The sequence below is a fragment of the Prionailurus viverrinus genome, chromosome B1 (genome assembly GCF_022837055.1).
Source record: "Prionailurus viverrinus isolate Anna chromosome B1, UM_Priviv_1.0, whole genome shotgun sequence".
Lineage (NCBI taxonomy): Eukaryota > Metazoa > Chordata > Mammalia > Carnivora > Felidae > Prionailurus > Prionailurus viverrinus.
Window position 1 is genome coordinate 85904274 of NC_062564.1, and position 27035 is coordinate 85931308.

At 37.4% G+C, this 27035-nt stretch overlaps 2 protein-coding genes across 6 annotated transcripts in view; one reads left to right on the forward strand and one right to left on the reverse strand.

Annotated features, from left to right (window-relative positions):
• The first annotated feature begins 236 nt into the window (after positions 1–236).
• UCP1 (uncoupling protein 1) lies at positions 237–7186 on the forward strand. The gene is made up of 6 exons (XM_047856516.1): positions 237–362; positions 1005–1203; positions 2696–2896; positions 2996–3097; positions 4056–4236; positions 7072–7186. Exons 1-6 carry the CDS (start codon positions 237–239, stop codon positions 7184–7186), a joined length of 924 nt encoding a protein of 307 aa, XP_047712472.1.
• A 4438-nt stretch (positions 7187–11624) lies between these two features.
• ELMOD2 (ELMO domain containing 2) overlaps positions 11625–27035 on the reverse strand; it is a 31373-nt gene continuing 15962 nt past the window's right edge. For all 5 annotated transcript variants that reach the window (XM_047856773.1, XM_047856771.1, XM_047856772.1 and 2 more), the window contains 4 exons: positions 26896–27029; positions 23580–23648; positions 21952–22085; positions 11625–15206 (listed from right to left, as the gene is read on the reverse strand). In XM_047856773.1, the coding sequence (XP_047712729.1) occupies positions 15061–15206; positions 21952–22085; positions 23580–23648; positions 26896–27029 (483 nt within the window). In that variant the 3' untranslated portion in view covers positions 11625–15060. The remainder of the gene's footprint in view (positions 15207–21951; positions 22086–23579; positions 23649–26895; positions 27030–27035) is intronic.

The following is a 27035-nucleotide window of genomic DNA, read 5'->3' on the forward strand; positions in this document are numbered from 1 at the left end:
GCGAGCCTTGGTCCTCCCCGGCGCGAGGGCGGGAAGACGAGAGGTGCGCCCGGTTCCACCTGCAGCCACTGCCCGCGCGCCGCCCAAGCTGCGAGCGTCCCCCGCCTCTCTGAAGTCAGGAAGCCGGTTTGCTGTCCCAGCGGGACAGGGGAGGAGAGGCAGGGAGAAATTCCACCTTGCGGGGGCCCGAGTCCTTCGTCCTTGCGCCCGCTCGTCGCTCCGCAATTTGAGCGAAGATGGTGGGCCTGACAGTCTCGGACGTGCCCCCGACCATGGCGGTCAAGATCTTCTCTGCTGGCGTGGCGGCCTGTGTGGCGGATGTGATCACCTTCCCGCTGGACACGGCCAAAGTCAGGCTACAGGTAGCGAGCGAGATGGGGACGTGTCTCAAGGAGAGGGAGGACATCTATTCTGTGCGTCCCTTTGACAAGCGCTTTGGTTTAACCACCCCTTCTCAAGGCACGGCCGTCCGCCCCTTAACAAATGGTGCGGCATTGTCACAGCACTGGATGCATTAGGGTGGGAAACTGGAATGCTTTGAGAGTAACGGAAGAACCACAAGAAGCCACGGAAGACAGGTTGACCATGTCTGCTGCCAAAGCCCCCAAAGTTAGGGTGTATTAAGTGTTCTAACGGCTAACAATACCAGCCTCTCCCAGTTTACAAGCCAGGCTCTTTGCCTTCCTTAATTTGGAGGGGTCACATTCGCATCTGCCGCTTAGGGGTCCTGGAGAATTTATACAGGGAGGGTGGGAATGTTCAAAATGTGCGTTATAGCTGATCTCTCTGCATATATACATAGCTAGAGAGATACAGAGATATGTAGGGAGACGTTGCTGAAAAGGGAAAAGGAACTGAAAATAGGAACACAGCTGGAAAAATCTTGGCTTAAAGTTTCTCCTCCACCGAGGACCACCTATGGCCAGTCTTCGTTCTTTCCTCACCAGTTAGGATCCCCTTACTCAATTTTAACTTCCCTCTGACCTGTCCTTTCTCATTTCCAGATCCAAGGCGAATGCCAGACCTCCAGCAACATTAAGTACAGAGGTGTCCTGGGAACAATCACCACTCTGGCAAAAACAGAAGGGCCGATGAAACTCTATAGTGGGCTGCCTGCTGGCCTCCAGAGACAAATAAGCTTTGCCTCTCTTAGGATCGGCCTCTATGACACCGTCCAGGAGTTCTTCAGCGCAGGGAAAGAAAGTAAGCAGGGAACATTCCTGGGAAGGACAGATAGAAAGACATGCCCTGAGCCCAGCTCTGGTCAAGCAATGTTACATGCAGGGTAGTGGTCCTCATAACAAATTGTCAAGGAAGCATCCAATATTAGCTTGGTACTCACCGTTCATGGAAAGAAAAGTGTGCAAAATCCAGTTTTCAGATGCAGATTTATACTTGTAAAAATCACCCGGTGGATCCTAGATATTTGGGGCCTCATTTGGATATCCATCTGGAGAAGATGGATGGGCTGCAAAATAACATTTAAGTCAAAGTTCTCCAAACAGTGAAGTCTCTCAGGAACACCAGTGGAGCTTGTTAAAACTCCCAAGTGCTGAGGACTGCCTTGTCCTCCGAATCTGAATTGCTCAGGTTGGGACCAGGGAATCTATGTTCTCACAAGTTTCTTGGAAATTTTGGCATGCAACAAGCTTGAAACCCTTTGGTCCGAAGGGAAGAAAATCAGACCTCATGAGGAGAGTTGAGAGGACAGGAAAAAACTCGTTTCCTTTAAGAGTTTCCTTGTCAGGTCTCCAGTGTTAGAGAAGACCAGAGAACCGAGTCAGGAGCAGCGGTGAGGAAGGACTACAGTGGACTTAAGCTTGCCAATTTAAAAGATGGTTATCTATTGTATGTTCAGCTCCTAGACAAGCATGATGAGAAAAGAGTACAATCATACAGTTAGGAAAAGGATTGCTGTACTTCCTATATGCAGGTTAGTATGTTAAGTGCTGAATTGATATTATTTTAACTGACACAGTGACTCTATGAGGTAGATGTTATTGTCTCTATTTTACAGATTAGGAAACAGAATGACTGAGAAAGCCCTTGATGAGTAAATGTTTTTGATCCATACTTTAATTATGGGAATGAGCATGGGGGTGGGGGTGGGAGAGGAGGGCTCCAAGACTATTTATAGTTGATTAAATAATATCTGTCTTGAGTAACTTAGGCTAAAAGATTTCAAAATTTTATATCAAAAATCACTTTTTTTCACTTCTTTTTGTTGTTGTTGTTCCCTTTGTAACCTTTCATAGCCTGATACCACTTGACATCCCATACGGGGGCCGTTTGCCCACTTGGGATTTTCCTAAGACCTCGAAGTCCAATAATTAACATCACCATTGATGAGAGGAAGGTTACGCCTCCCTGGTGACTGGTGCCTCCTCCCAGTTGGGATATACAGAAAAAGAGACCCAAATATAGGAAAGAACTAAGTATTGTGTTTCTTGGTGCTTCAAAGTCTTTATTTTTTAAAAAATTCTAGTCAACTTTGAGGTTTCTAGCCTATAGTGATTTAGCACATACTTAGTGCATGATCATCACAAGCATTGGGGAAATAGAAAAGATATAAAGATAGAATAATACTAACTACTAAAATTAAAAAGACAGAGTTGCATTCTGGGTCTTGGTTTTTTGTTTTGTTTTTTGGTTTTTTTTAATTTTTGCTTGATAAATATTTTTTCTCTCTGAATAGCAACAGCTGGTTTAGGAAGCAAGATCTCAGCTGGTCTAACGACTGGAGGAGTAGCAGTATTCATAGGGCAACCCACAGAGGTCGTGAAGGTCAGACTTCAAGCACAGAGCCATCTGCATGGTCTCAAACCCCGATACACCGGGACTTACAACGCTTACAGAATTATAGCAACAACGGAAGGCCTGACAGGCCTTTGGAAAGGTAACTGACTTTAAGGTGAATTTTATAATTATTAAAACACATGTATTCAATTACCACTTTATCGTATACTGGAGCTATTAAACATTTTCTTCTTTTCAGGGACTACTCCCAATCTGACGAGAAATGTCATCATCAATTGTACAGAGATAGTTACATATGATCTAATGAAGGAGGCCCTCGTGAAAAACAAACTACTAGCAGGTAACTTCCTATTGTAGATAACAACCAGGTCTGCACATTTACAATTTCATCCTGGAGCTTCTCCAGCCACATTGTACTAAACCCCCTAATTGTAACAGTTCTCTCTTTTAAAAAATTAAGTAATTTTGAACATTAGATATAACTTTTTTTAAATGATTATTTATTTTTGAGAGAGAGAGAGAGAAAGAGAGACAGAGTAAGAGCAGGGAGGGGCAGAGAGAGAGGGAGACATAGAATCTGAAGCAGGCTCCAGGCTCCAAGCTGTCAGCAGAGGGCCCAATGCAGGGCTTGAACTCAGGAACCTTGAGATCATGACCTGAGCTGAAGTCAGATGCTTCACCGACTGAGCCACCCAGGTGCCCCCATTAGATAGAGTTTTTAAGGAAAAAAGTGGTGGGGGGGAGCACCTGGGTGGCTCAGTCGGTTGAACGTCCGACTTCGGCTCAGGTCATGATCTCACTGCTCATGAGTTTGAGCCCCGTGTCCGGATCTGTGCTGATAGCTTGGACCCTGGAGCCTGCTTCAGATTCTGTGTCTCCCTCTCTCTCTGTACCTCCCCTGCTCATGCTCTGTCTCTCTCTCTCTCTCTCTCTCAAATATAAAATAAAATAAAAAAAATTAAAAAAACCCAAACTCTAAATATTAGATGTTTTGCTACAACAAAAACAAAATGCAACTATATTCTTAATCAGCATTATTCTCATTAAATACTAATATATGGGACTTTGTTGGCATCTTATTCTTTATATAGCATAATTCAGAAGGTGAGTCCATCCCACACTATATCCACATGAGCTGGTTAAATAAGGAGCTCATCAGTGTTTTTATCTAAAATGTAGTACCATTGGATAGGTTCCTAAAATATTCTAACAGGTTCTATAAGGATCTGATAGAGAACTGAAAACTAGAAGCTTCTTCCAAAAGTCTGATGCTGACTTGTCTCATTGGTCCGTTTTAGATGACCTACCCTGCCACTTTGTGTCAGCTCTCATCGCCGGATTTTGCACAACTGTTCTGTCCTCTCCAGTGGATGTGGTAAAAACCAGATTTGTTAATTCTCCACCAGGACAGTACACAAGTGTGCCCAGCTGTGCAATTACAATGCTCACTAAAGAAGGACCACTGGCTTTTTTCAAAGGGTAGGATATGGTCTTCTCTATCTGTAATGCTGTGTTCACAGTATCTATGTGTTTTGGGGTGCTGTCTTGTCCAAATAGTTGACATATAGCTGACCAGCCTTTGTCTATGCAGTATACTTAGTATATATTTTTCTTTGCCGTAAGTATCTCCAATCCTCCAACACTGGGCCAGAACATTAAAAACTGTGATATTAAAATTTTCTCAGCCTTGATCAGAAGCTCACTTAAAATCAGTGACCTCTCACTTGGTCCCAGTCTATTGGAAACGTAGATGGGATTTTGCCTGATCGGGGCTAGAGAACTATAAAGTGGAGAGAAAGTGTAATAGAGGAGTAAGAGAAAATAGGATGTGATTTTTACTATTTAAATTTTTTAAAAATATTTTTTAATTTCAAGTTTTTATTTTAATTCCAGCTAATGTACAGTGTTCTATTAGTCTCAGGTGTAAATATAGTGATTCAACACTTCCTTTTACTTTTTTTTTTTTAATTTTTTTTTAATGTTTATTTTTGAGACAGAGAGAGACAGAGCATGAATGGGGGAGGGTCAGAGAGAGGGAGACACAGAATCCGAAACAGGCTCCAGGCTCCGAGCCGTCAGCACAAAGCCCGACGCGGGGCTCGAACTCACAGACCGCGAGATCATGACCTGAGCCGAAGTCGGCCGCTTAACCGACTGAGCCACCCAGGCGCCCCTAAACACTTCCATACATCACCCCACGCTCATCACAAGTGCCCTCCTTCTCCCCTATCACATTTTTAACCCATCCTCCACCCGCCTTCTGGTAACCATCAGTTTGTTCTCTATAGTTAAGGGTCTGTTTCTTGGTTTGTCTTTGTCTTATTTTTTTCCCTTTGCTTTTTTGTTTCTTAAATTCCACTTATGAGTGAAACCATATGGTATTTATCTTTCTCTGACTGACTTGTTTCCCTTAGCATTATACTCTCTAGCTCCATCCATGTCATTGCAAATGGCAAGATTTCATTCTTTTCATGGCTGAGTAATATTCCATTGTGTGTGTGTGTGTGTGTGTGTGTGTGTGTGTGTACCACATATTTATCCATTCATCTATCCATGAACACTTTGGCTGCTTCCATATCTTGGCAATTGTAAATAATGCCGCTATAAACACAAGGATGCATGTATCCCTTTGAATTAGCTTTCTTATATTTGGGTAAATATCCAGTAGTGTGATAGCTGGAATTTTCACTATTGTGACTTGATGGACTCAGATTTTTAGATTGTATTAAAGTAAAAGTAGAGAAAAATCATTGCCACTGACCTGGAAAAGTGATGCAGAAAATGGTGTGGCTTAGATAATTATTATACTCACCTAGAAACTAGTATCGTGTAGATCCCATTTCCCATTAAGCAATATTATATTGGAAACTACCTTCCTAAGAAAATACAGTATGAACTAATTTATGGATATACTTCATAAGGACTAAACTAGTGATAATATAACAACATTCTATAACCCTTTAAAATTGTAAGGCAATGCCTCAAACCTTATCAAAAGCATAGATGCACCAATCACATTATCCACAAGGTTCCAATTCACCATAATCAGCACTTATATGTTAATACAAATGAAACACATTACAAAATTAATTTAGAATGGATATATCAGTTATCAACCATTAACCATTTAACAATATTTTTTTTTTCAAATTTAAAACCTTTTGGGGATACATGTGACAACAAGGATGAAGCCTGAAAACATTATGCTAAATAAATTGAGCCAGCCCCAGAAGGACAAATGTTGTGTAATTTCACATATATGAGGCATCTAGAGTAGTCAGATTCATAGAGACAGAAGTGGAATGTGGTTAGCAGAGGCTGGGGGAGGTAGGAGCATAGGGAATTCTTGTTTAATATGTATAGTTTCAGTTAGGGATGACCAAAAGGTTCTGGAGATGGGCAGTGGTTGCTCACAATGTACTTAATGCTACTGAACTACACACTTAAAATGGTAAAATGGTAGACTTATGAACATTTAAAATATGTAATTAAAATATGCACACACACACACACACACACACACACACACACATCCATCCAGGAGTCAGAAGAAATGTATTGAGACCGAAACAAAACACAACAAAACAAAAAACAAAACCACACACAAAAACCTTGGGGGTCTGATTTTTATAGGCCAGATCTCTTTAAAACATCTATCCAAGGCAGATTTAACTAATGACATCTTTTTCTGGAATATCTCATTGCTGCAAACAGGCATTTGAAGTCAGTCATTTGGTCTGCACAGTTTGACATAATTCTTAAACATAACACATACACACACACACACACACACACACACACACACACACACACAACCCACAAAAAGCAAAACCAAAAAATGCACTTAGTCTCTTGACAGTTTAAGGACAAGAATTGCCAAGATCTGGACAGCACGAATTTCTTCACTCTGGAAAATGGTCGGTCCACTTACTCATCACTTTTTCTTTGCTTTCTCCTTTTCCTCTTTCAACAGTTTCTATCTCCCATCCAGAAAGCAGAGCAAAACAAATCAGAACTTTCCCCACCCCTCAAAAAAGGGAGTTATTGGAAAATGCCCCTTCAGGAATGAGACATGCTTTGGTGGGAGTGAAGGCTGTGTATGTATGTGTCTAGATGTGAGCACCTCGGTTTTGTTGTTTTGAAGAAGTTTTAGACAATATTATTTTAGGTGCACAGTAGGGAAGGGTGAAAAATAGCTACCTTTAAGTGCCTTTATTTGAGAAGAGTGGCACAGTGAGAAGCATAAGCTGTCTGTGCCGCAATAACTTTAAGAATTCTAACAAACTCAGAGAATGGTGATGTGCACTTTCCTAGATTTGTACCTTCCTTCTTGCGACTCGGATCCTGGAACGTCATTATGTTTGTGTGCTTTGAACAGCTGAAGCGGGAACTGATGAAGTCAAGGCAGACCATGGACTGTGCCACATAATCGTCTTCAGGAAAAGGATGTAACACAATGGTGGGAATCTGTGCTGACTGACCAGATAATTAAAATCCAAAACAAACAGAACCTACTCATTTTATTTCACCCTAAAAAGATAGAGGAATACTAATTGAATTTTGGACTTTTTAAAGAAAAAAATGTATTTATTTCTTGTGACTTTTATTCTCAGTGTTTTAAGAGGGAGTGTTTTAAAGAAAAAATTGTATTTATTTCTTGTGACTTTTATTCTCAGTGTTTTAAGAGGGAGAAAACAAAACACTCAGTATACACCCTGGCAAATGCAGTGTCCGGATAAATGACTGAATCTGCCTGTTTGGGGAGGGCTGGGGTCTTACGATTGGATATGAAGAACTTTAATATGTTTTAATTATAATTCAGGTCGCCAGAAGAGGCAAATGGAGCGGTGCATTTTAGGTTTATAAATATTTAATGTTTCCTTTTAACTTATTAACCCAGTTGTAAGTTAATATATTCAATAAAGGACCGTTAATACCTTTAAAGGTTTGCCGTTTTGGACCTATATCTGAATCTAAGACTTGCAGTTCACCTAGACTACAAAGTGGTCCAATAACAAGTGAAGGTCTTTAGAACCAATAGGCAGAAACTTACTTTAAATGTAATTATTAGTTTTTTTTTAAATTTTTAGAGTCTATATTTTATGGCACTTTTAACAACTTCTAATCTAAGTCAGTATAATCATTTGGGCCTATTGTTATTAGAATCGTGGTGTCGGGGCACCTGGGTGGCTCAGTCAGTTGAGCGTCTGACTTTGGCTCAAGTCATGACCTCATGGTTTGTGAGTTCAAGCCCCATGTCAGGCTCTGTGCTGACAGCTCAGAGCCTGGAGCCTGCTTCAGATTCTGTGTCTCCCTTTCTTTCTGCTCCACCCTCCCCTTCTCTCTCTCTCTCTCTCTCTCTCTCAAAAATAAATAAATATTAAAAAAAATTTTAGAATCGTGGTATCTATCCCAGAGTTACAGCATTTTTGAGCCAGAAGGTACCTTTGGTTAGATACAGGAACAGTCTTAGATTTCTACTGGGATAAAAATGAATCTTCATGGCATCTTTCCAGCAAAGCTAAATCCATTTTTAACACCTGCAGTAACCATTTTTTCATGCCTACAAACTGAGTGCCGAAGAGACAGGGAAAGAATAAACAAGAGATTTACAAAGTATAAGACATGGTCCAAGCTTGTTTTCAACCCCAAACAAGGAATGACACAAGGTCCAGGAAGCCCACAGGCTGTCAGGCAGCATTCTATTTGTTTTTATCGGCTCCATGTTATATCTACTGTTGTCTTTTTCCCCTTGACTTTATGAGGTTTTTCCCTGGTGCTTATTTCCCCTGTTGTTACCTGCAAAAGTGTCTTGTAGCAAATGTCTTCAATATCCCTCATCCGTCACCCTGCTCTCACCACTTTAGCACACATGGGCCTGACTTCCTATTGTCATGTCAGCACCTCTACAGGGTCTTCTGGCCATCAGAGCCATCTTTGCACACCTGTGCATGGCATGCTAGAAGTGCAGGGAAAATAACACACCCCTGGGAGGGCCCTTGCCCAATAACTGATGGGAGTTGGTGTATAAATACTTCAGTCCCCTTATCCTCAGATGGAGTCACCCCTCACCCTCATCCAAGGGCTCAGAATCCAGTTACACACAGTGTTATTTTACTTAATACAAAATACCCTTAATGGGAGGACTTCAGTTCCCTCCCTCGGTTCCCCACTCCCTTACCAGCACTTCCTGGGATCACCTCCCAAATGAATGACACTTCTTTATCTCTAGGTCTGATTCTGGGGGAATCCAAATGATGAAAGATCACCACCTTACAGCTGCATATTTCTGTCAAGGATTAGGAAGAAAACATAAAACTTCGTTTCTTTGCTGAAATCTTGCTCAGGCAATAGGCAGTAGTAACAAGATGCTCCCCTTTGACCAAACTGTAATCAGGCTCCTCTGAGCCGTGTTTTCCCAAGAAGTGTCATTGTTAGGCATGTCTTCAAGAGCTCAGTTTTAGCAAAAAATCAGGCTGAATAGGTTTAGCGAGAATCCCTCACCCTTGATAAATGATCACCCTTGATAAATGATCACCCTTGATTCCTCCTCTACCATTGATATCTGATCAATTCTCTTGGATTTTCTATGTACATATATCACTTATGAATAGTCACTTTTCTTTCTTTCCATCCACTTGTCTTACTGCACCAGGTGGGACTTCTAGCACAACTTTGAACAGATGTGCTGTGACGATTTGGATTACTCAAATGTTCACTCCTTACCCCTTCCTAATAGAGTATATTTCGCTGTTTCATTGATGTTGGACTTGTCCATGTGACCTGCTAGATGACCAAGCGAACATTGGTGGACATGATGTTAGCAAAGGCCTGAAATACCTTTGAGCCACTGGGCTTGTTGTTTCTGTGCTTCTGCTGCACCGTATAAAGAGCATAAATCAGGTAGCCCACTGGTCCCAGACGCACAAGTCACATGGAGCTGACAAGAAGCAAACCCACGACCTATATTTAAGGCCAGCTGAATCCAGCTGGGATTAGCAAAGCTGCCTGGTTGGCCTACCCATGTGTGAGGAGGAAATGCTTTTTTGTATGCCCCTAAGATTTTTGTATGATTGGTTGTATATTTTTGTATGTATGATTGTTCCTGTGGCAAAAGCTGACTGATACAAGTGGTGACACCCTTTCTTATTTCTGATCCAGACATTTTACCGTTAAATATATTTGCTAGGGTTTATTTTATAAAGACACATTTTGTAAAATTAAGGTAACCCCTATTTCTCATTTGCTATGTTTTTAACATGAATGGATGTCGAGTTTTTATCAAATGCTTTTCCTGCGACTTTTAAGATCATCATGTGATTTTCAAATATTAACGTGGTAAATTTCATTAATTTTATTCTGGGAATTAACCCAACTGAGCTATAATTGATCACACATTAAAACAGCAGGTCTATATGCAGTTCATTATTTATTATGTAATATATGAAATTCAATATATTTCTGGATTTCAGTGTGCTTCTATTTTATTTAGGATTACTGCATCCAAAGTGACATTAGCATATAATTATTCTTTTTTGTTCTGTCCTGGTTGGGTTGAGTCATCAAGATTATGATAGTCTCATGAATTATACGGTGTCCACCCTTCATTATTTAGAAAAGATTATGAAAATTGTTACCATTTTATCGTTAAATGTGTTAACTCACCAGTGCAAGCTACACGGAACTGTAGGTTTTTTAATGGAAAGGTTTTTAATTACTGAATCCATTTAATAGTGCTAGGACTTTTTGATTCCCTATTTCTTTTTGTACAGTTTTGTTTTGGTAAGTTATATTTTTCTAGAAATGTTTATATCCCATCTCAATTTTCAAATTTTTGAGGTTATCCTCAATACATTTTCTTTCCAGTATTTGCAGGATCTGTAGTGATGTTTCACACTCAATTCTTGATATCATTATTTTCTTCCTTATTCTTTAAAATTTTTAAAAATTTTTACTTCAGAGAGAGAGGAAGTATGAACAGGTGGCAGGGAGAGAGAGAAAGAGAGAGAATCCCAAGCAGGCTACATACTCAGCACAGAGCCCGACATCGGGCTCCATCCCACGACCTTGGGATCACAACCTGAGCTGAATTTATGAGTTGGATGCTTAACTGACCTGAGCCAGCCGGGCGCCCCCCTTATTCTTTATTTATCTCACCAAGGTTAATCAGTATTATTAGTCCTTCCAGGCAACAGATTTTTACTTTTGTTGATTCTATTGTATGCATTTCTATTCCATGCATCTAAGCTCTGACCTTTAATATCTCCTTCTTTATTTTCTTTACATTTATTTTGATCTTCGCCAAACTCCTTGAGATGACTGCTTTGTCTTTAATTTTCAGCCACTTTTTTCTAATACATACATTTTAAAGCTATAATTAGTATTAGCTTTAATAAAGTTCATTTGCTGAATCCAACCAGTTCCATATGTAGTATTTTTGTTTAGTTCAAAATGATATACACACAGAGGAATGCTCTGCAGCTGTAAATAAATAGAATAAGGAAGCTATGTATTAATATAAAAATGTATCTAAGATACACTGTAAAGTTAAGAAAAGCACACTGCAGTGCAGTATGAATTATTCCTATCCTTTGTAAGAATGGGGGGGTGGGAGTGGTAGCTTCTTTTCTTTTTTTTCCAGCTCTTTTCTGGTCTCATAACCAATTGTTGTTACCCAATAACATCTTAAATAGGTAATTAGTGGATGAGTTAGTCACAAAAACAAAAAATTTTCTGTGTATTTTGATTTACCCTATAGGAACATGATTAAAGGGTTAAATAAGGAAGTCACTGTTTCATGAACATAAATGGCTTAAGTAAGGGATGGGGAGGATAGGAAGAGACAGAAGGATTAGCAGAGCGGCTTGTAACAATTTTGACACACTTTTTTATTTGTTCACAACATTCTGAACAAAATGACATCACATTTAAACTATTGCTTTTACATATGAAGTTAATTGTTTTATCCAAAGTAGACAAAAATCGATTTCTTTAAGTTGACAACCAGCACTTTTTCCCCCAGGGAAAGCCACTGCTTATTTTTTTAATACATTAACAGAACCACAGAATTGCCCTATAATTAAAAAAAGAAAGAAAGAAAAAAAAAAAGGATTGCCCTATAATAGTTAGGTCTTACCTGAACTACATTTAAACTTTTTCTTGTCAAAAGGTGAAGCCAGAAAAAAAGAACCAGCTCACTCATGATTTCTCTCAGATGTTTAGTAAGTCCCTTCGTCTTTGTTAAAAATCTGCTTGTGCGGAGAGGTTCATAGATGTGAAAATGGAAAGGAAGCCTCCCCAGACTTGTTCAGAGAGAAGTTAGGTGGACCCTTTATCCTGAGAAAATAGCTGCTGGCCCCTGATCATTAATTCTAAACATTATTGCCCTCCAAGCCAAACTTCTCTTCTGTGCCATGATAGTGTGTAATCTTTTCTGCTCTGGAAACGAGAATTCCACTTTCCACTCATGTAATGCTGCTCCTTTGAGCAAATCTTTGACCAAGTTCTATTTCGCTGAATGCAAAGGGGAGAAACAGTATTTAAACAATTATTAATACTGGAATAAAAATGAAGAGTACATATATTTTTCACATAGAAAAATACATACAAATCCAAGTAGCTGTTAAAGTAGAAAAAAAATCAGGATGGGCATTTTTTAAGAAAAAGATCCTGTTTTCTAAACTGGTGCCAGTAAGACACTGATTTTTATATCTAACTATATCACCATATTTATATACAAAGAGAGGCTGATCTAGGTTCACTGACATACTGATATCCCCTGATTCTCCCATTTCCCTAAAGATTGTCTTTCAGAACATACTTGAACTACGACCAGTATAATTCTATTTTTACACCATTCTTGTCACTGGCACGCTCTCTTTGATCTGGCATATACAAAAATTGATTTTAACATCGATTCACTTTTCTGATGCTAAAACAAACATAATTTTCCTGCTACTTCAATTCTATCACTACTTTGGTATTTTATTCATTATTACAGAAACAGGGAAGATTCTAAACATGGATTTTAAGACTACATAAAATTCTAATACACATATGCTGAAAGCAAGGAAAAATAGGACAGGAGACACAATTATATTTTTTCATGTATGTCACTATGTTACATTCTAATTTACAAGTGGGGACGCTTAGCTTGGCTTCCAGACTATCAAACTTTAGAATTTATTGGTATCTTTTAGACCAATTCACTACAGAGCTTCTGAAATGGTTATTGAGTATCTGAAGCAAAAGCAGGACAGAATTTATATTGTACAAACAGTGATGGATTTAAAGAACATATTACTGACCAAACTTTCAAATGACATTCTCAAAACATTATTACAAAGTATTTTTCCTCCACAGAAGGCGAAAAACTTGATTACTTTAAAAAGTCTTCCCTTCCATACATACTTGTGTCATTCTTTATTAAGCATACTGACAAAGGTTTAAATCAGTTCAAGACCTCAGCTGTTGAAAGATTAAAATATAAAGGTAAGAATTTTCAGCATAAACATTAAAAGACTAACAGAATTGCTTTCCATGTAATAGTAAACACTATAAAATGAGCTTTAATGGTTAGCACCTGATCCTTACCAGGATTTTGCTACATCTCCTAGAACTGCAGAGCTAGAAACTAATGCACTGAAAGCATAAAGAAAAAATTCAGATAATCCCAGGGTTTAGAAGTCTCCTACAAGAAACCAATTTTAAATGCCTGTGATATGGAGACACTAAACCACCACAATCAATAATAAAGTGAACCCAAGTTTTACGTGTTTTATCCTGTTGAGAAAGTAATAGTTTTGATGCTGCGCTTTCAATGTGTGTGCTATACGACACTGCATCTGTTACTTTCACTCGGATGTTTTTTACCTCTCTGACAAGTTTGCAGAAAGAGGTCTGTCAAGAGACATGAACGAACACTGAAAGTCTCGGGTCTTGCTACCACATGAGTCAGTCCTTAAGCACCTGATATACACATTTAAAGACGGGCTAACTCTCATCATATTTAAAATATGTCTTTAATAGGCCGGTTTCTGTAGGATTTAAGAACTTAGTGATCAGACAAACCTATCTTTAAACTCTTTTAGTTTTGCTAGGAGTACAAATGTCTAAAACACACAAGGAAGAAATCATTCCCATGAGAAGCTCATCACTATATAATCCTTGACAGCACTTGATGCCCTCCTGAGATTTTAGGAGAATAAAGCTATACGAAATGCACAGTCATCATCCTCAGGCTACTTTTGAATCCCACAGACCACTAACTCAAAGAATACCCATAAAGTCCATATACCATTATCCAGAAACACCATGGAGGCAAAGCAAAAAGAAGCAACAGTTAATCGTACATAAAATAAACCAATGATGTTTCACCAGTATTTTTGAAAAGCTTTAAGTTTTCCTTTTGTATAAGTTCAAAGACAGTTTTATTGAAATAGCCACTGTCCTTCAAATACAGTCTAGATTTTCTTAGCCAATACATCTCTTTTCATAAACACTCACAGGCAGAGAAGCCTCATAAAAGGCCTTCGCACCAAGCATTATTATTCTTTTCTACAACTGACTGAAAAGCAAATAACTGAAGATGAGAAAATGCTTTTAAGCTTTAAAATACCACTGTGATATTTTAAAGTGTGGTATTTAGAAACAAAAAAGCTAGTCACCAATACTGTCATTCTCTCATTATCCATTATGCTAAATAATCAGGGAAACCAAAAAAAAAAGAGGCCATGATTCTTTATCCTGTCTGACATATCAATGCTTTTTGCTACTAATGAAGCAACATTAGGGCATGTGATTGAGATGCAAACAAAGAAAACCATGAAGAACTACTCTTCCTGTTAATTAACCTAGGAAGAAAACATGACACAGAAAAAGAACAATCATCTCCAAACTAAAACACAAAAAAATCTTAAAAGAGCTTTGAAAGGTTACGATACTGACTTGATAGTACAACACATAAAAATGAAAACTGATTCTCACACATTTTAATCAACCAATTAAATACAAATACCTGATTTGTACTTTTACACTACATGGGCTAAGTCCCAAGTTCCAAACTGTAGTTCACAGGACTCTACAGAAGGGATCTTTGGAAGGATAAGGTACCTTTGGAAAACAGTGTATAAACAACTGTAAACATACACTGATTGTCCACTAGCTTTCTTAAATAGAATTTCTGAAATCTTTTTGTAGGAAATTATATATAAGGAGTGTAATTGATCAGATACTTTCTATTACAACATATAAATTCTGTTGTGTGTGCAAAATGTGGTAGAAATAGAAGATACTACGGATGATTCATATTTTTAAAGTAAGTGATACATTACAATCCAGTAAGAGTCCTTTAATCTTTTCATGAAACTTCTCTCTATACATGTTGAAATACATAATGCTTTCTGGCTTTTCTTCAAACCAAAACTTGTCAAATTCATAGACAAGGTAACCTGCGGTTAAAGAAAAACAAAACATAAATATAGTCTCAGTAGGGAAATCACAACCAAACCACCTCATTTTAAAGTACAGGACCATCCTTTAAGTTATATATTAAAATACAATAATCAGGAATCATATTAAACTACTAGAAACCTGAAAAACCTTGTAAGAAATATTTTTGTTCAAAATAAGCAGGAATTTCAATAAAATATTTAGTATATTTACTGTTTGTCTCAAGTATCAATAAAATCCCTCAAATGTAAGAGATACAGTACTGTCAAAAGATGCCTTGGGAATAGGAAAAAAAGTTATTCCCAGAGACCCCTGAAACACAAATATGAAAGTAATGAGAAAATGTGGCACCTGGGTGGCTCAGTTGATTAAGCGTCCAACTCCTGATTTCAGCTCAGGTCATGATCTCAAGGTTCGTGAGTTTGAACCCTTCGTTGGGCTCTGCATTGACAGTGCAGAGCCTGCTTGGGATTCCCCACCCACCCCCCTCTCTTTTTCTCTCTCTCTCCCCACCCCCCCTCAAGTAAACAAAAAATCTGAAATAACAAGAAGACATTAGACAAGGATAAAGTACACAAAAGCCGTTTTCTATTGATTTATAAATCTAATAATTATTTCTACTTTCTTCAATGAACTATCAACATCTTCTCTTTTTAAAAAGAATACGCAGTGCTTGCTTCAGCAGCATATACACTAAAAAAAAAGTATACACAAACTCTAAATAGTAGGCTTAATGTTTTTGTTTTTCAATATCTTCATGACAGTAGCCAAGTTAACCCTCAAAGTATTAACAGTACATAATAAAAATAAAAACATAAATAGATACATTTACAAGCAAAAAATGTGAATTTAAAATCACTCTTAAACCATATTTGGATTCAACCAAATATATGTATTTAACAAATGCTACTATAGTCATGCTCACCACTTGCTCATGTGTGTATTTGCTCTCCCAGCAAGCCTATGATGTGGTATTGTTATTCCCGTTTTACCGATGAAGAAATGGGGGGCACAGAGAGTTTTTACTTTTTTTTTTTTTTTTTAGTAATCTCTATGCCCAACATGGGACTAGAACTCATGATGCTGAGATCAAGAATCGCATGCTCTAGTGACTGACACAGCCAGGTGCCCTGAGAGCTTAAGTAACTTGCCCAAATCATATAGTCTGCAAGTGGTCTCCATTATGTTATAAATTAGACTTTGTATCCACCAGAATCTCATTTCCTCTTCTGAGAGGATTTTTAATAAGGGATAGAAGTGACTTATTTCAGATAAATGGAGGAGGGGAGGGAAAGACAGTTACTACATAAAAGTGTGGCTAGATTATCATAATCACTTAGTATGAAAAAAAGTGAATTCCATTTTAGAAATTAGTCATAAAGCAAATATACTAACAGTTAAGAACCATGACATTTCAACATTGAAATATCACTTCATAAGAAGGCCAATTTAAGAAAGATTTCAGAGTAATCTCTTGATATGATAAAACAGATTTTTGTTAACTAGGATATATGAGAACAGCAAAGAATAAGGCCTCTTTGAGCAGAGGGCTTTTCATTCCCAAAAGCCAAACTGAGAATGGTAATCTTGTACTTATTTTTAAGTGGTATTGTTTTTAATTTTCATTTCATTCAAAATTTACTTTGTGCATACATTAGAATAGTACATCTATAGAAATTATACATTCATATATAAATTGAACCTGTGCTCCCCCCCATGCCTACTCCCAATATATTGATAGGGACATACAATAAAAAATTTGGAGATTAATATGTTGGGTAGTATGAAAACTAAGACATCTATGCAAACTTGATATTTTTGTTTTAATTATATTTGGCAATTATATCTCATCTATTTACCATTCTTGTAAGTCCTCTAAATTGCTTTTCATTACTGCCTAAGCAAATGAGTATTTAGGTTTCGAACAAACTGCTCCAGTATAAGGTACTAGCAATTTCTTGCTTCAGAACTGAGTTGTTGGTTTATAATGTAAACTGGTCTCAGAGAAAGACCAGCCTGAGACTATAATGGCTAAATTGATTTAATGAGACATCAGGAAACTGCAGGAGATGAGAACAAAATTACAGAGGGCTGACAGGGCCTTGCAAGACTCTGAAAGCCTTGCAGAAACGGATGGAAAACAGTTGTATCCACAAAGCACATCTATTGCTGTTTTGCCTCTAGGAGGTTTCAAACACTAGACTCAACAGAAACACCATACAAAATTTCTAACCTCAAAATTCCCCGTATGCTTTTACTGTCCCTGACCAAAGCCACAGGGGCACTTAAGGTTTTCCAAAAGGGGTTAAAAGAAGGTAACCATAGGAACAGGGATTAACTGTAAACTGGCATGAGGGATTTATTGGGATGATAAAAATGTTCTAAAAGTGGACTATGGTGTTAGTTGTATAACTCAGCAAATTTACCAAAACTCACTGAATTTTTCACTTGAAATGGGTGAATGTTATGGTATATAAATTATACCTCAATAAAGTTGTTATTGAGCCATAACTTTTCTGTTATACAAACTTGAGTTATTTTTTTTTGAATCACCAAACCACTCAGGTGACACTGGATATCTGCTTGCATTTTTGACATACAACACAAGGGTGACAATGGAGCTAAGAAACTGAATTGGCACTCACTTGTTTCCAGCCTTGTCTATAGAGAACAGTAACAACAACAAAAAAGCAGTAGGGATAACAAGGGGAATGGGAGATGGAGATATATCACAGGGAAATAATATATGTGAAAGCTAATCTTCTTGTAGTTCTTTATTCTACACAAAAACTTTGACCTTGGAATTGATTTGTGCAAATGAACTGGGCCCAGTCCCCCAACAAATAAGGTTTGAAATTATTTTCTAGTTAGAATATGCTCTTAAAAATAAAGAATACTTAAATACCTAAAAAAGAATATCTAAAAGAGTATCTAAAAAGAATATCTAAAAATAAAGAATATAAGAATAAAACCTTAATTAAGACAAAAAACTTCAGGGGCACCTGGGTGACTCAGTTAAACTGTGTCGGCTCAGGTCATGATCTCACAGAGCTTGAGTAAGAGCCCCACATCGGGTCTCTGCTGTCAGCACAGAGGCCACTTTGGATCTTTTGTTCCCCCTGTCTCTGCCAATCCCCTGCTCATTCTCTCTCAAAAAATAAGCATTTAGGGGCACCTGGGTGGATCAATAGATTGAGCATCCAACCTCGGCTCAGGTCATGATCTTGCAGTTCGTGAGTTTGAGCCCCGCGTCAGGCTCTCTGTGGTCAGCACAGAACCCGCTTTGGATCCTCTGTCCCCCTCTCTCTCCCCCGCTCAATGTGTGCTCTCTCTCAAAAATAAATAAACATTAATAATAATAATAAATAAACAAAGATTTTTTTAAAAAAGACATAAAACTTTACAGTAAAGGGTATAAAAATCAATTTGGGGGAGGAAACTCCAGTGTATAAGATTAAGAGAGGGGTGTGTGTGTGTGTGTGTGTGTGTGTGTGTGTGTTTGCTTTAAATGTTCCAAGAAATTTGAAACATAAGCTTAATTGTTTCTAGGATGATGCACAGCTCTTATGAATCTAGAACTGATAAAAACAAGGCAACTGAGAAGGTCCTATAATGACTTTTGCACCTCAGATATTACCTTGATGCTCTTCCTAGACAGGAGCCAAACAAGATGTTGATGCTGAGGGCACTGAGATCAACAATATCCAAAGATGCTCGTGTTACCCATAAATAGGGGCAAAAATACTGGGCAGAAGTCATTTTGCACTGAGTTCTTACCTACCACACTTTGCATTTACTTGAATATGGTAAAATGTTTAATTTGGGGGAGGGGAGAATTTTTTGATTGTTTCTTTTTATATTTGTTTTATGTTCAATTGGCATCTTTAAACAAGCATATATTTCATAGAGAAAACAAATTATCAGAGGCCATCAGTGAAGTCCCAGGAGTCTAGACACTATGCTAAAAGTCAATGAGAGGTTTAAGGGAGTAAATCAAACAAGATTAATGGGGATAAATAGTTCCCTGGCAACAAGATGAAAGATAAGACCTGGAGAACAGGGAAAAGATGATGCAGATTTGGATACAAATCTGTTCAAAACGCCCAACCCCTAAAAAAGGAGACTGGCTGAGCTTGACCCAAGGCAAGGAAGGGTCTCTTCCCAGCTCATAGGATGAACACACAGACTTAGAGTCTGTACTAATGGATAGGTATGCTGGGGCTATACTGACCCGGTTTCACGATTTGTATCTGGGAGCAGCCAAGGCACGGAGACATCTCCAGTACAGTCAGGAAGGGCCAGGAGGGTGTATAAATAAAACTACAATGATAACTCTGCTATGGTAAAGGAAACCAGTGCCCCTAGGCAGATCATCGACAGGGGTCCTAGGGACCTGAAAAACCTGACCCTCCATCTGAAAACACATTGTATCAACTCCTACTTTGTGTGCCCATCCCCATGAGATCCTTTAACCTTTTCCATTAAAAAAAAAAAATCTAGACATCCAAATGCTGGAGGCTAAAGAGAGGTTGGCCTTAAGATGTACATTTTGGCATCACTAGTACATATATGGTATGTCAAACAGGGGACTAGATAAAACCACTTGGGGATAGAATGAAGGGCTGAAGACAGAAGGGGGTCTAGGGCTGGGCTCTGAGGTGCTCCTACATTTAGTAAGGGAGTAGATGAAGGCTCAGCATAAAAAGTCTATGGATGAGTCAGTTGGGGCCAGAGAAAAGACAAAAGAATGTGCCATCAGAAAAGCCTAGATAAGGTTGCAAGAAGAAAGGCATGGTCATTTAAGCCTGGTGCTGCTAAAAGTATCAAATAACACAAAGAAAAAAAAGGTGGCAAGTGGATCTGGCAACAAAAAAGTTGTTCATGTATTTGAAAAAATCCGTTTTAGCAGTGTAGTAGGGAGAGAAACCAAACTGGAATTAGAAAAAAGATGAGCAGTTAGGAAGTGAAAACAGCATTTATTTTAAAAGTTCAACAACGAAGGGGAGCAGATAAATGGGAGTGGTAACTGGAGGTAGATGCCGCACTAAGGGAATGTTTCGTTTTGGTTTGGAAAATGAAGGCTCCATAAACGCAGAGATTTTGCCTCATTTCTGCCATATCCCCAGTGCCCAGAACAGCATCTGACACACAGCAAGTGAATGAATGAATGAATGGGAGATACCAAAGCAGGTCACTAGTTCTGATAAAAATATTCCAAAAGAGAAGAGAAGAATAATAAAGAAATGGGTAGCCGAAGGAACAAAGTCTCTGATAAGACTTGAGAACGTCATGTCTAAACTGAGATTTGAAAGATGAGTAGCATCACCTAGAAAGAAAGGAGGGACCAGAACAGTGCTCCAGGCAGAGTGAAAGGTCCAGAGTCAAGAGAGAGCACGACACATTTGCTCAACTAAAAGAAGACCAGGGTGCCTAAATTTCAGACTGTGGGGAGTTGGTGTTTGGCAGAAGATGAACCTGGAGAAGTTACCAAGGTATGGATTATGAAATGGAACCTTTTAAAGAATTGTAGGCAGTGGAGCAAAACGATTAGATTTTCATTTCATTTTATTTTATTTTATTTTTTTAATGTTTATTTATTTTTGAGACAGAGAGAGACAGAGCATGAACAGGGGAAGGTCAGAGAGAGAGGGAGACACAGAATCGGAAGCAGGCTCCAGGCTCCAAGCTGTCAGCACAGAGCCCGACGCGGGGCTCAAACTCATGGACCGTGAGATCATGACCTGAGCCGAAGTCGGACGCTTAACCGACTGAGCCACCCAGGCGCCCCTAGATTTTCATTTTAAATAGTCCTATCTTCAATGTGTAGAAGAACTGGAAGAAGGTCATCAGAGAAAGACTAGTGAAAAAGCTAAAACAGTAATCTAGTAACAAAAGCCTGATGTCATGCAGTTACAAGGGGGGATGGGAAAAAGTAGATAAAGGCAAGAGAAATTTAGTTAAGTGACACGCCGGGAGTAAGAGATCAAGTGAAGGCCGGGGAGGCTGTGTGAAGGAGAGACTTGGATGACACCTTCAACAATGGAGATGAAGAAGTTATGATTCCGCAATTTATTACCTAACTAGTTTCCTATATCCTGCCAGCATGCAAAAGGTGTTACAAAAAGATCAAGAAAAGTAGAATGGGAAACTATGCTAGGTTTAAATTCTTTGCCTCTGAGCAATAGCTTCACAAGATAAGTTCATTTGATTAAACCTTCAGTGTGCAAATACCATCACAATAAAAGTTAATGGAACAGTGGTAATAATGACAGCATTAGGAACAGTTATTAAGTACCACCAACCTAATACAAGAAAACCTGGCCTTGAAAAGGGGGTGGGGTGGGGATAGGAGGTGGGGAACGTTCCTTTAAATTTTCTTACAAGACTAACAAAATAATCTGTGAATGGCCTGTCCTTCACTCAGCAGCATTCACTAACCAGTATTCAAGAGAGAAAATTCATTTTATAGTTGACTACAAAAATGGATGTCTACAGAAAAACTGCATAAATCCTAAATTTGCATATATGTGAAAAAACTGCCTTGCTGAATTTTTTTATTCAGCAAATATAGAAACTGATGGTAAAATACTCTTGGGGACCCATCTACCATTATTTCCCTGTTTTTCAAAGACCCTAAATAAAAGCATAAGTTATATACTTAATAGAGATATTAAATTATATATCTTCCTAATGATTTAAAGATTCTCTTAGAAATATCTACTTTTAAGTCATTTTAATACTCACAATAAAACTGATGAAAGTGTTCCATTGTCGGTATACCAGGAACAAAGTTGTAGAGATGAAACTTCAAAGCTTCACTCTTTAGCAAGCTATAAGCCATCTCAGTAAGGTTGATTCCAACTATTGCATAAGAATACCTATGTCAGAAACATTACCAGTTATACCAGCTAGCCAAACAGCTCATAAAATAACTTTAAAATTATGCAAGAAATCAGTGAAAAGTTACTTTGATCCATTTCTAATACAGTATTGATTCTATAATAATCTCTACCTATTAAGAAAAATAAACCAGAATAGATAAAAGATTTCTGTTCTTTTAGAGTTCTGTTGAATTTCTGGATATAATCTAAGAAAGTAAAAATGAAGCTTTGGATACAAAAATACTGACTCAAAGGGGCACATGCACCCTGACGTTTATAGCAGTTTTATCAACAAAAGCTAAATTATGGAAAGAGCCCAAGTGTCCACTGACTGATGAATGGATAAAGAAGATGTGGTGTGTATGTATGTACACACACACGCGCGCACACACACACACACACACACACACACACACACACACACACTATGGAATACTACTTAGCCATCAAAAAGAATGAAATCTTGCCATTTGCAACAATGTGGACAGAGCTAGAGTATATTATGCTAAATAAAACAAGTCAGGAAAAGAAAAATACCATATGACTACACTCATGTGGAATTTAAGAAACGAAACAGATGAACATAGGGTAAGGAAAAAGAGAGAGAAGAAAACCATAAGAGAGTCTTAACTATAGAGAACTGAGGGCTGATGGAGGGAGGTGAGTAGGGAATGGGCTTGGTGAGTGATGGGTATTAAGAAGGGCACTTGTGATGAGCACAGGATGCTGTATGTAAGTGATGAGTTACTAAATTCTACTCCTGAAACCAATATTACACTATGTTAACTAACTAGAATTTAAATAAAAATCTGAAAAAAAAATCCAATATATATGTTTGTGTATATATACACGCATATGTGTGCATGTATGTATATACACACACATATATGTAAAGCTATAAATGAATAAATAAATATGAAGCTTTGGTCACACAAATACCAAAAACCAAAATCCTTAAAAAAATTAAAAAGAGTACTATATACACTCTTATTGACTTCTAACACACACTGGGTAACCTGACATTTTCTCCATTATCAGAGAATTTATTTTTATAATGTAATATTTTAATAACATTTTTTCAAAGATAGGTCTCATTGGAATATAAGAATAAAATAATAATGACAAAGCTAATAATAGGGCCTCATTTGCATTTCACTTCACAATTTTCAAAGCTATTTTTCATTTTCCTATTTCTATTTCAAAGCTATTTCCTATTCCTATTTTCAAATCTATTCCTCAAGAAACTTTCTTAAAGTTCCTTACCTCCATTTTATAGACAAACTATATCCTGTGACAAAAATATACTGAATACAAAACTGATTTATGATCCACTTAACTTTTAAAATAATGTATCATGCAATATCCTTTATAAAGTTCTTATTAAAAATAATCTCATTTTTTAAAATACCATGAAATACTTTCAGATCCAGATAATCTCATCAACACTTTAACATTCAAGAATTTATAGTTGCCTTGATCTATCCAGCTTACCCTAATTTTGGATGATTTGAACGGGAAAGAATCTGGTGAGCTTCACTGGTATAGTTTTCACTGAAATACCTTTAAGAAGTTTAGGAAAAATAATAAAATACATCATTCAAATTGAAGATATCCAGGAGAAATTTAAAAAACTACTGTTAAGACAATAATACTGCCACAATCATCCCAATCTCCATCTCAAATCATTTCAGGGACTCAGAAATGCTTCTGAGTCAAAATTTAATTCTGAGCTATCAGGCCTATCCTGTTAGTACAGGGCATGGGCCCTTGGCAAGGCTTTAAAGTACTTAAGCAAACAAATGATTTAACAAGAGGCGTTCTATCTATCTTTAAAACAGATCTAGAGTTCTTCTTGTTTGTTTGTTGTGACTTTAAATTTTCTATAAAATAGTCCATGTGTGCCTGTTGGGACATCATCCTTTCACCTTGGCTTATTTCTTCTATTGCAGCTTAGGTCAGTATTGTGTAATGGTGTTTTCCGTGCAAACAGAAGAAGGTCAATAGCCTTTCTTCTGCACTAAAAATATCCTCCTTGGTCAGTGGTATAACTAAAATGCTGGCCATAAAACAGAAGTATTAGCAGGTACCACAGAGAAATATATAAAGCTATCTGTTTGTAGGCTCATACATCCTGTTGGCTTATAGTAATGAAACTTCTTAAAGCTAGGGACTAGTCTTCTGTTCAACCTTCTGGATCACCTCATGACGCACTGGTACTCATACACATATACATATATACTTATATGAGGATAAGAAGTAGAATAAAAAGTGGATTTCCATGGCTCATTTAAATTTTAGAGGGCATAATCATTGAGATTTTCATAAAGTACAGAAATTTCTAACCAAACTTTCCCATTTTCCTTCTATAGATTAATAATATAGATTTCCATTTTTCTTTACTGGCTCTAACATTCAACCCATTAAAAAACAAGAGTTGTTAACTCAGAAGTCTGTGAATGAAGGATCATTCATGAATGAAGGCGTATCCATGAACCACCTTAAATTATGCATAATTTTTCTGAGTATACATTTTCTGGGGAGAGAATATACAAAACTTTCATCAGATTCTCAAAGGGATCTATAATTCCCCAAAAAGGAAAAGTTCAGTTTTAGTGCAATGCTTTCCTTACATACTCTCATTTTTCTTCTTTATCCCTAGGTTGGCTCTAAGGATGCCTTTACTAAACTGTTTATATTTCATTTTCACACATGATACTAATATAATTCAGTATTACATTATTATTTCAATAATCAAGTTACTCTTAAAATACTCAATCTGTAACACAGAACAGTATTTAATTTCCTTGATGAACTTATAGTCAACCCCTATCTTAACAGCATCTAAGAAAAAGGAACATCTGTGCAATAAGGAAAACTATTCCTTACAATAATCTGCGCTGAATTCCCTCCCTCCTTCCTATCCTCCTTCCCTCTCACCTGCTTGCCTGCCCGCCTTCCATCCTTCTCCTTCCTTCCTAACTTTTCTCCGTTCCTACGTACAGTTTTCGCTTTAATTTGTATGTTCTTCTAGTCACCTGTTTCTATTTGCTCCTCTATTCAGATTTCTTCTTGAATTCTTCAGTCTCTCTTGAACTCATTTTCTGTACAGTATCCTTTATTCTTCTACACCTGCCTCAACATTCATTCACCTAAGTCATTATTATCAAACTACCAGCTATATTTCAAAACAACAAAATATCTCAAGAAATTAGATAACGAAGGCAGAGAAAGATAAAAAATAAATTACATGTGGACATTTGAACAGCTCGCCTGCTTGTTGACTGTATTGCTACTTTGACCCCGAAGACTCATAGCTCCATACACAGAACAACAAACATAACTGTAGAGGAATCAGCTCTGATTTTTTCTGTTTTCAACCATCTCTAGTACATCATTGGCAATCAAATAACTATTAACATATGTGCGTCTTGGTCATTTTTCAAATTAGTAATATTAGCTCCACATAAAAGTGTCTGTAAGTCATTTAAAGGTCTATTGGAATCCCTTACTACAGTCTTGAATCAAATCCTACCAACTTATTTCAATGTTAAGTTAAATTAAGCGCCCCCCTGGCAAATGCTGAAAAATCTTGATTTCTTAGGAAAAGAGCAAGAAGCAATGTTACTCATAAAAAGAAAAGAAACATCAGAATAGTGTTCAGCTAACTGAGGTTCAAGTATCTGTGTAATTTACAAGTACCAAGAAAAAAGATGGTTTTTAAAGGTTAAGAACAAAGAATCCATGTGTTCTGAAAAACAATGAATTTTAAAATATTTTATAATTCTTCCAAGTGGAAACAAACTGCATTTATTCTACTTCAATTCCAACTGGAAGTTTGTTTATTGAAGTAGAAAACTGGCAATCTCACTTTTTGTAATTATTATTTTTATATTATGTTACATCTTTGGCAGTTGTACTTACAGGGAATCTTTATACTTATAAAATTTAGATATTACAGAAAATTAAATACTTTTATAACTGGAAAAAAAACTGGAGATATCAAAACCCTCCTGTGTCTGTTTTCCCCAAAAATAGCTTTATCCATACAAATCTAGTCATTTTTTCTCAATATTAACAATCGAGCACAGTTTTAGGAATAATTTTTTCACAGTGACAACCATCCAAACTTTGCTACTGGTTACATTTCCCATTCTAGGCACTTGATAGTCTATAAATCACAATTCGAGGAGAGACCCGAACACTAGAATCTTTTAATTTGCATATCCACATCCATATTAATCTTTCAGTTTATTTTCTAGAACAGTTTTGCCATCAATTCTGACTTTAATCACATATTTTGGAATTTCATGTATGTGCCCAAGTGTAAGTATTAAAGGAGAAAAAAACAAAAAGAGAGAGTTGATATAGGCTCTGAAAAGTCAGGGCTTTGGATCTAGTCAGGGCTTTGGATCACTTGTTACAGATGGTGAACAATAAGTGTGAAGACACTTTATTTGTATCTTATCGAGTTGTATTTCCCAAAATGGAATTAGAGAATCAAGAGAGAAGAGGCAAGAAGATAAAAAGGGTAAGAAAAGAGTGTATATAATTACTTAAGAGGTATCAGAAAGGAGGCCAGGGAGAGAAGGGAAGAAGAAAGATATTAGTAAGCAAAGAAATCATACACACAGAAAATCTTTCCCATGTTTTCATATTGTTGCCAGCACATCAGTAAATACTTCTAGCAGTGTAGCTATTCAAATTCAGAGAAAGTGTGAAACAACTAGATCAATTATTAGAGTTAAATAATATTGGAGGTTCCATGTAATTTCACTTAGAGAAGAAAAAAAAGTTTATTTTCACTTACACGAGATTGATTAATCCAAGTATGCCCATGCCTCTGAAGTCTGTTTTGGGATCATCACCCTGGAAACCAATGTCAGCCCACTGCTTGGAGATTCTAGCCTTCAACTTTTTCGTGGGCATTAGAAGATTCCAAAGCTGTAC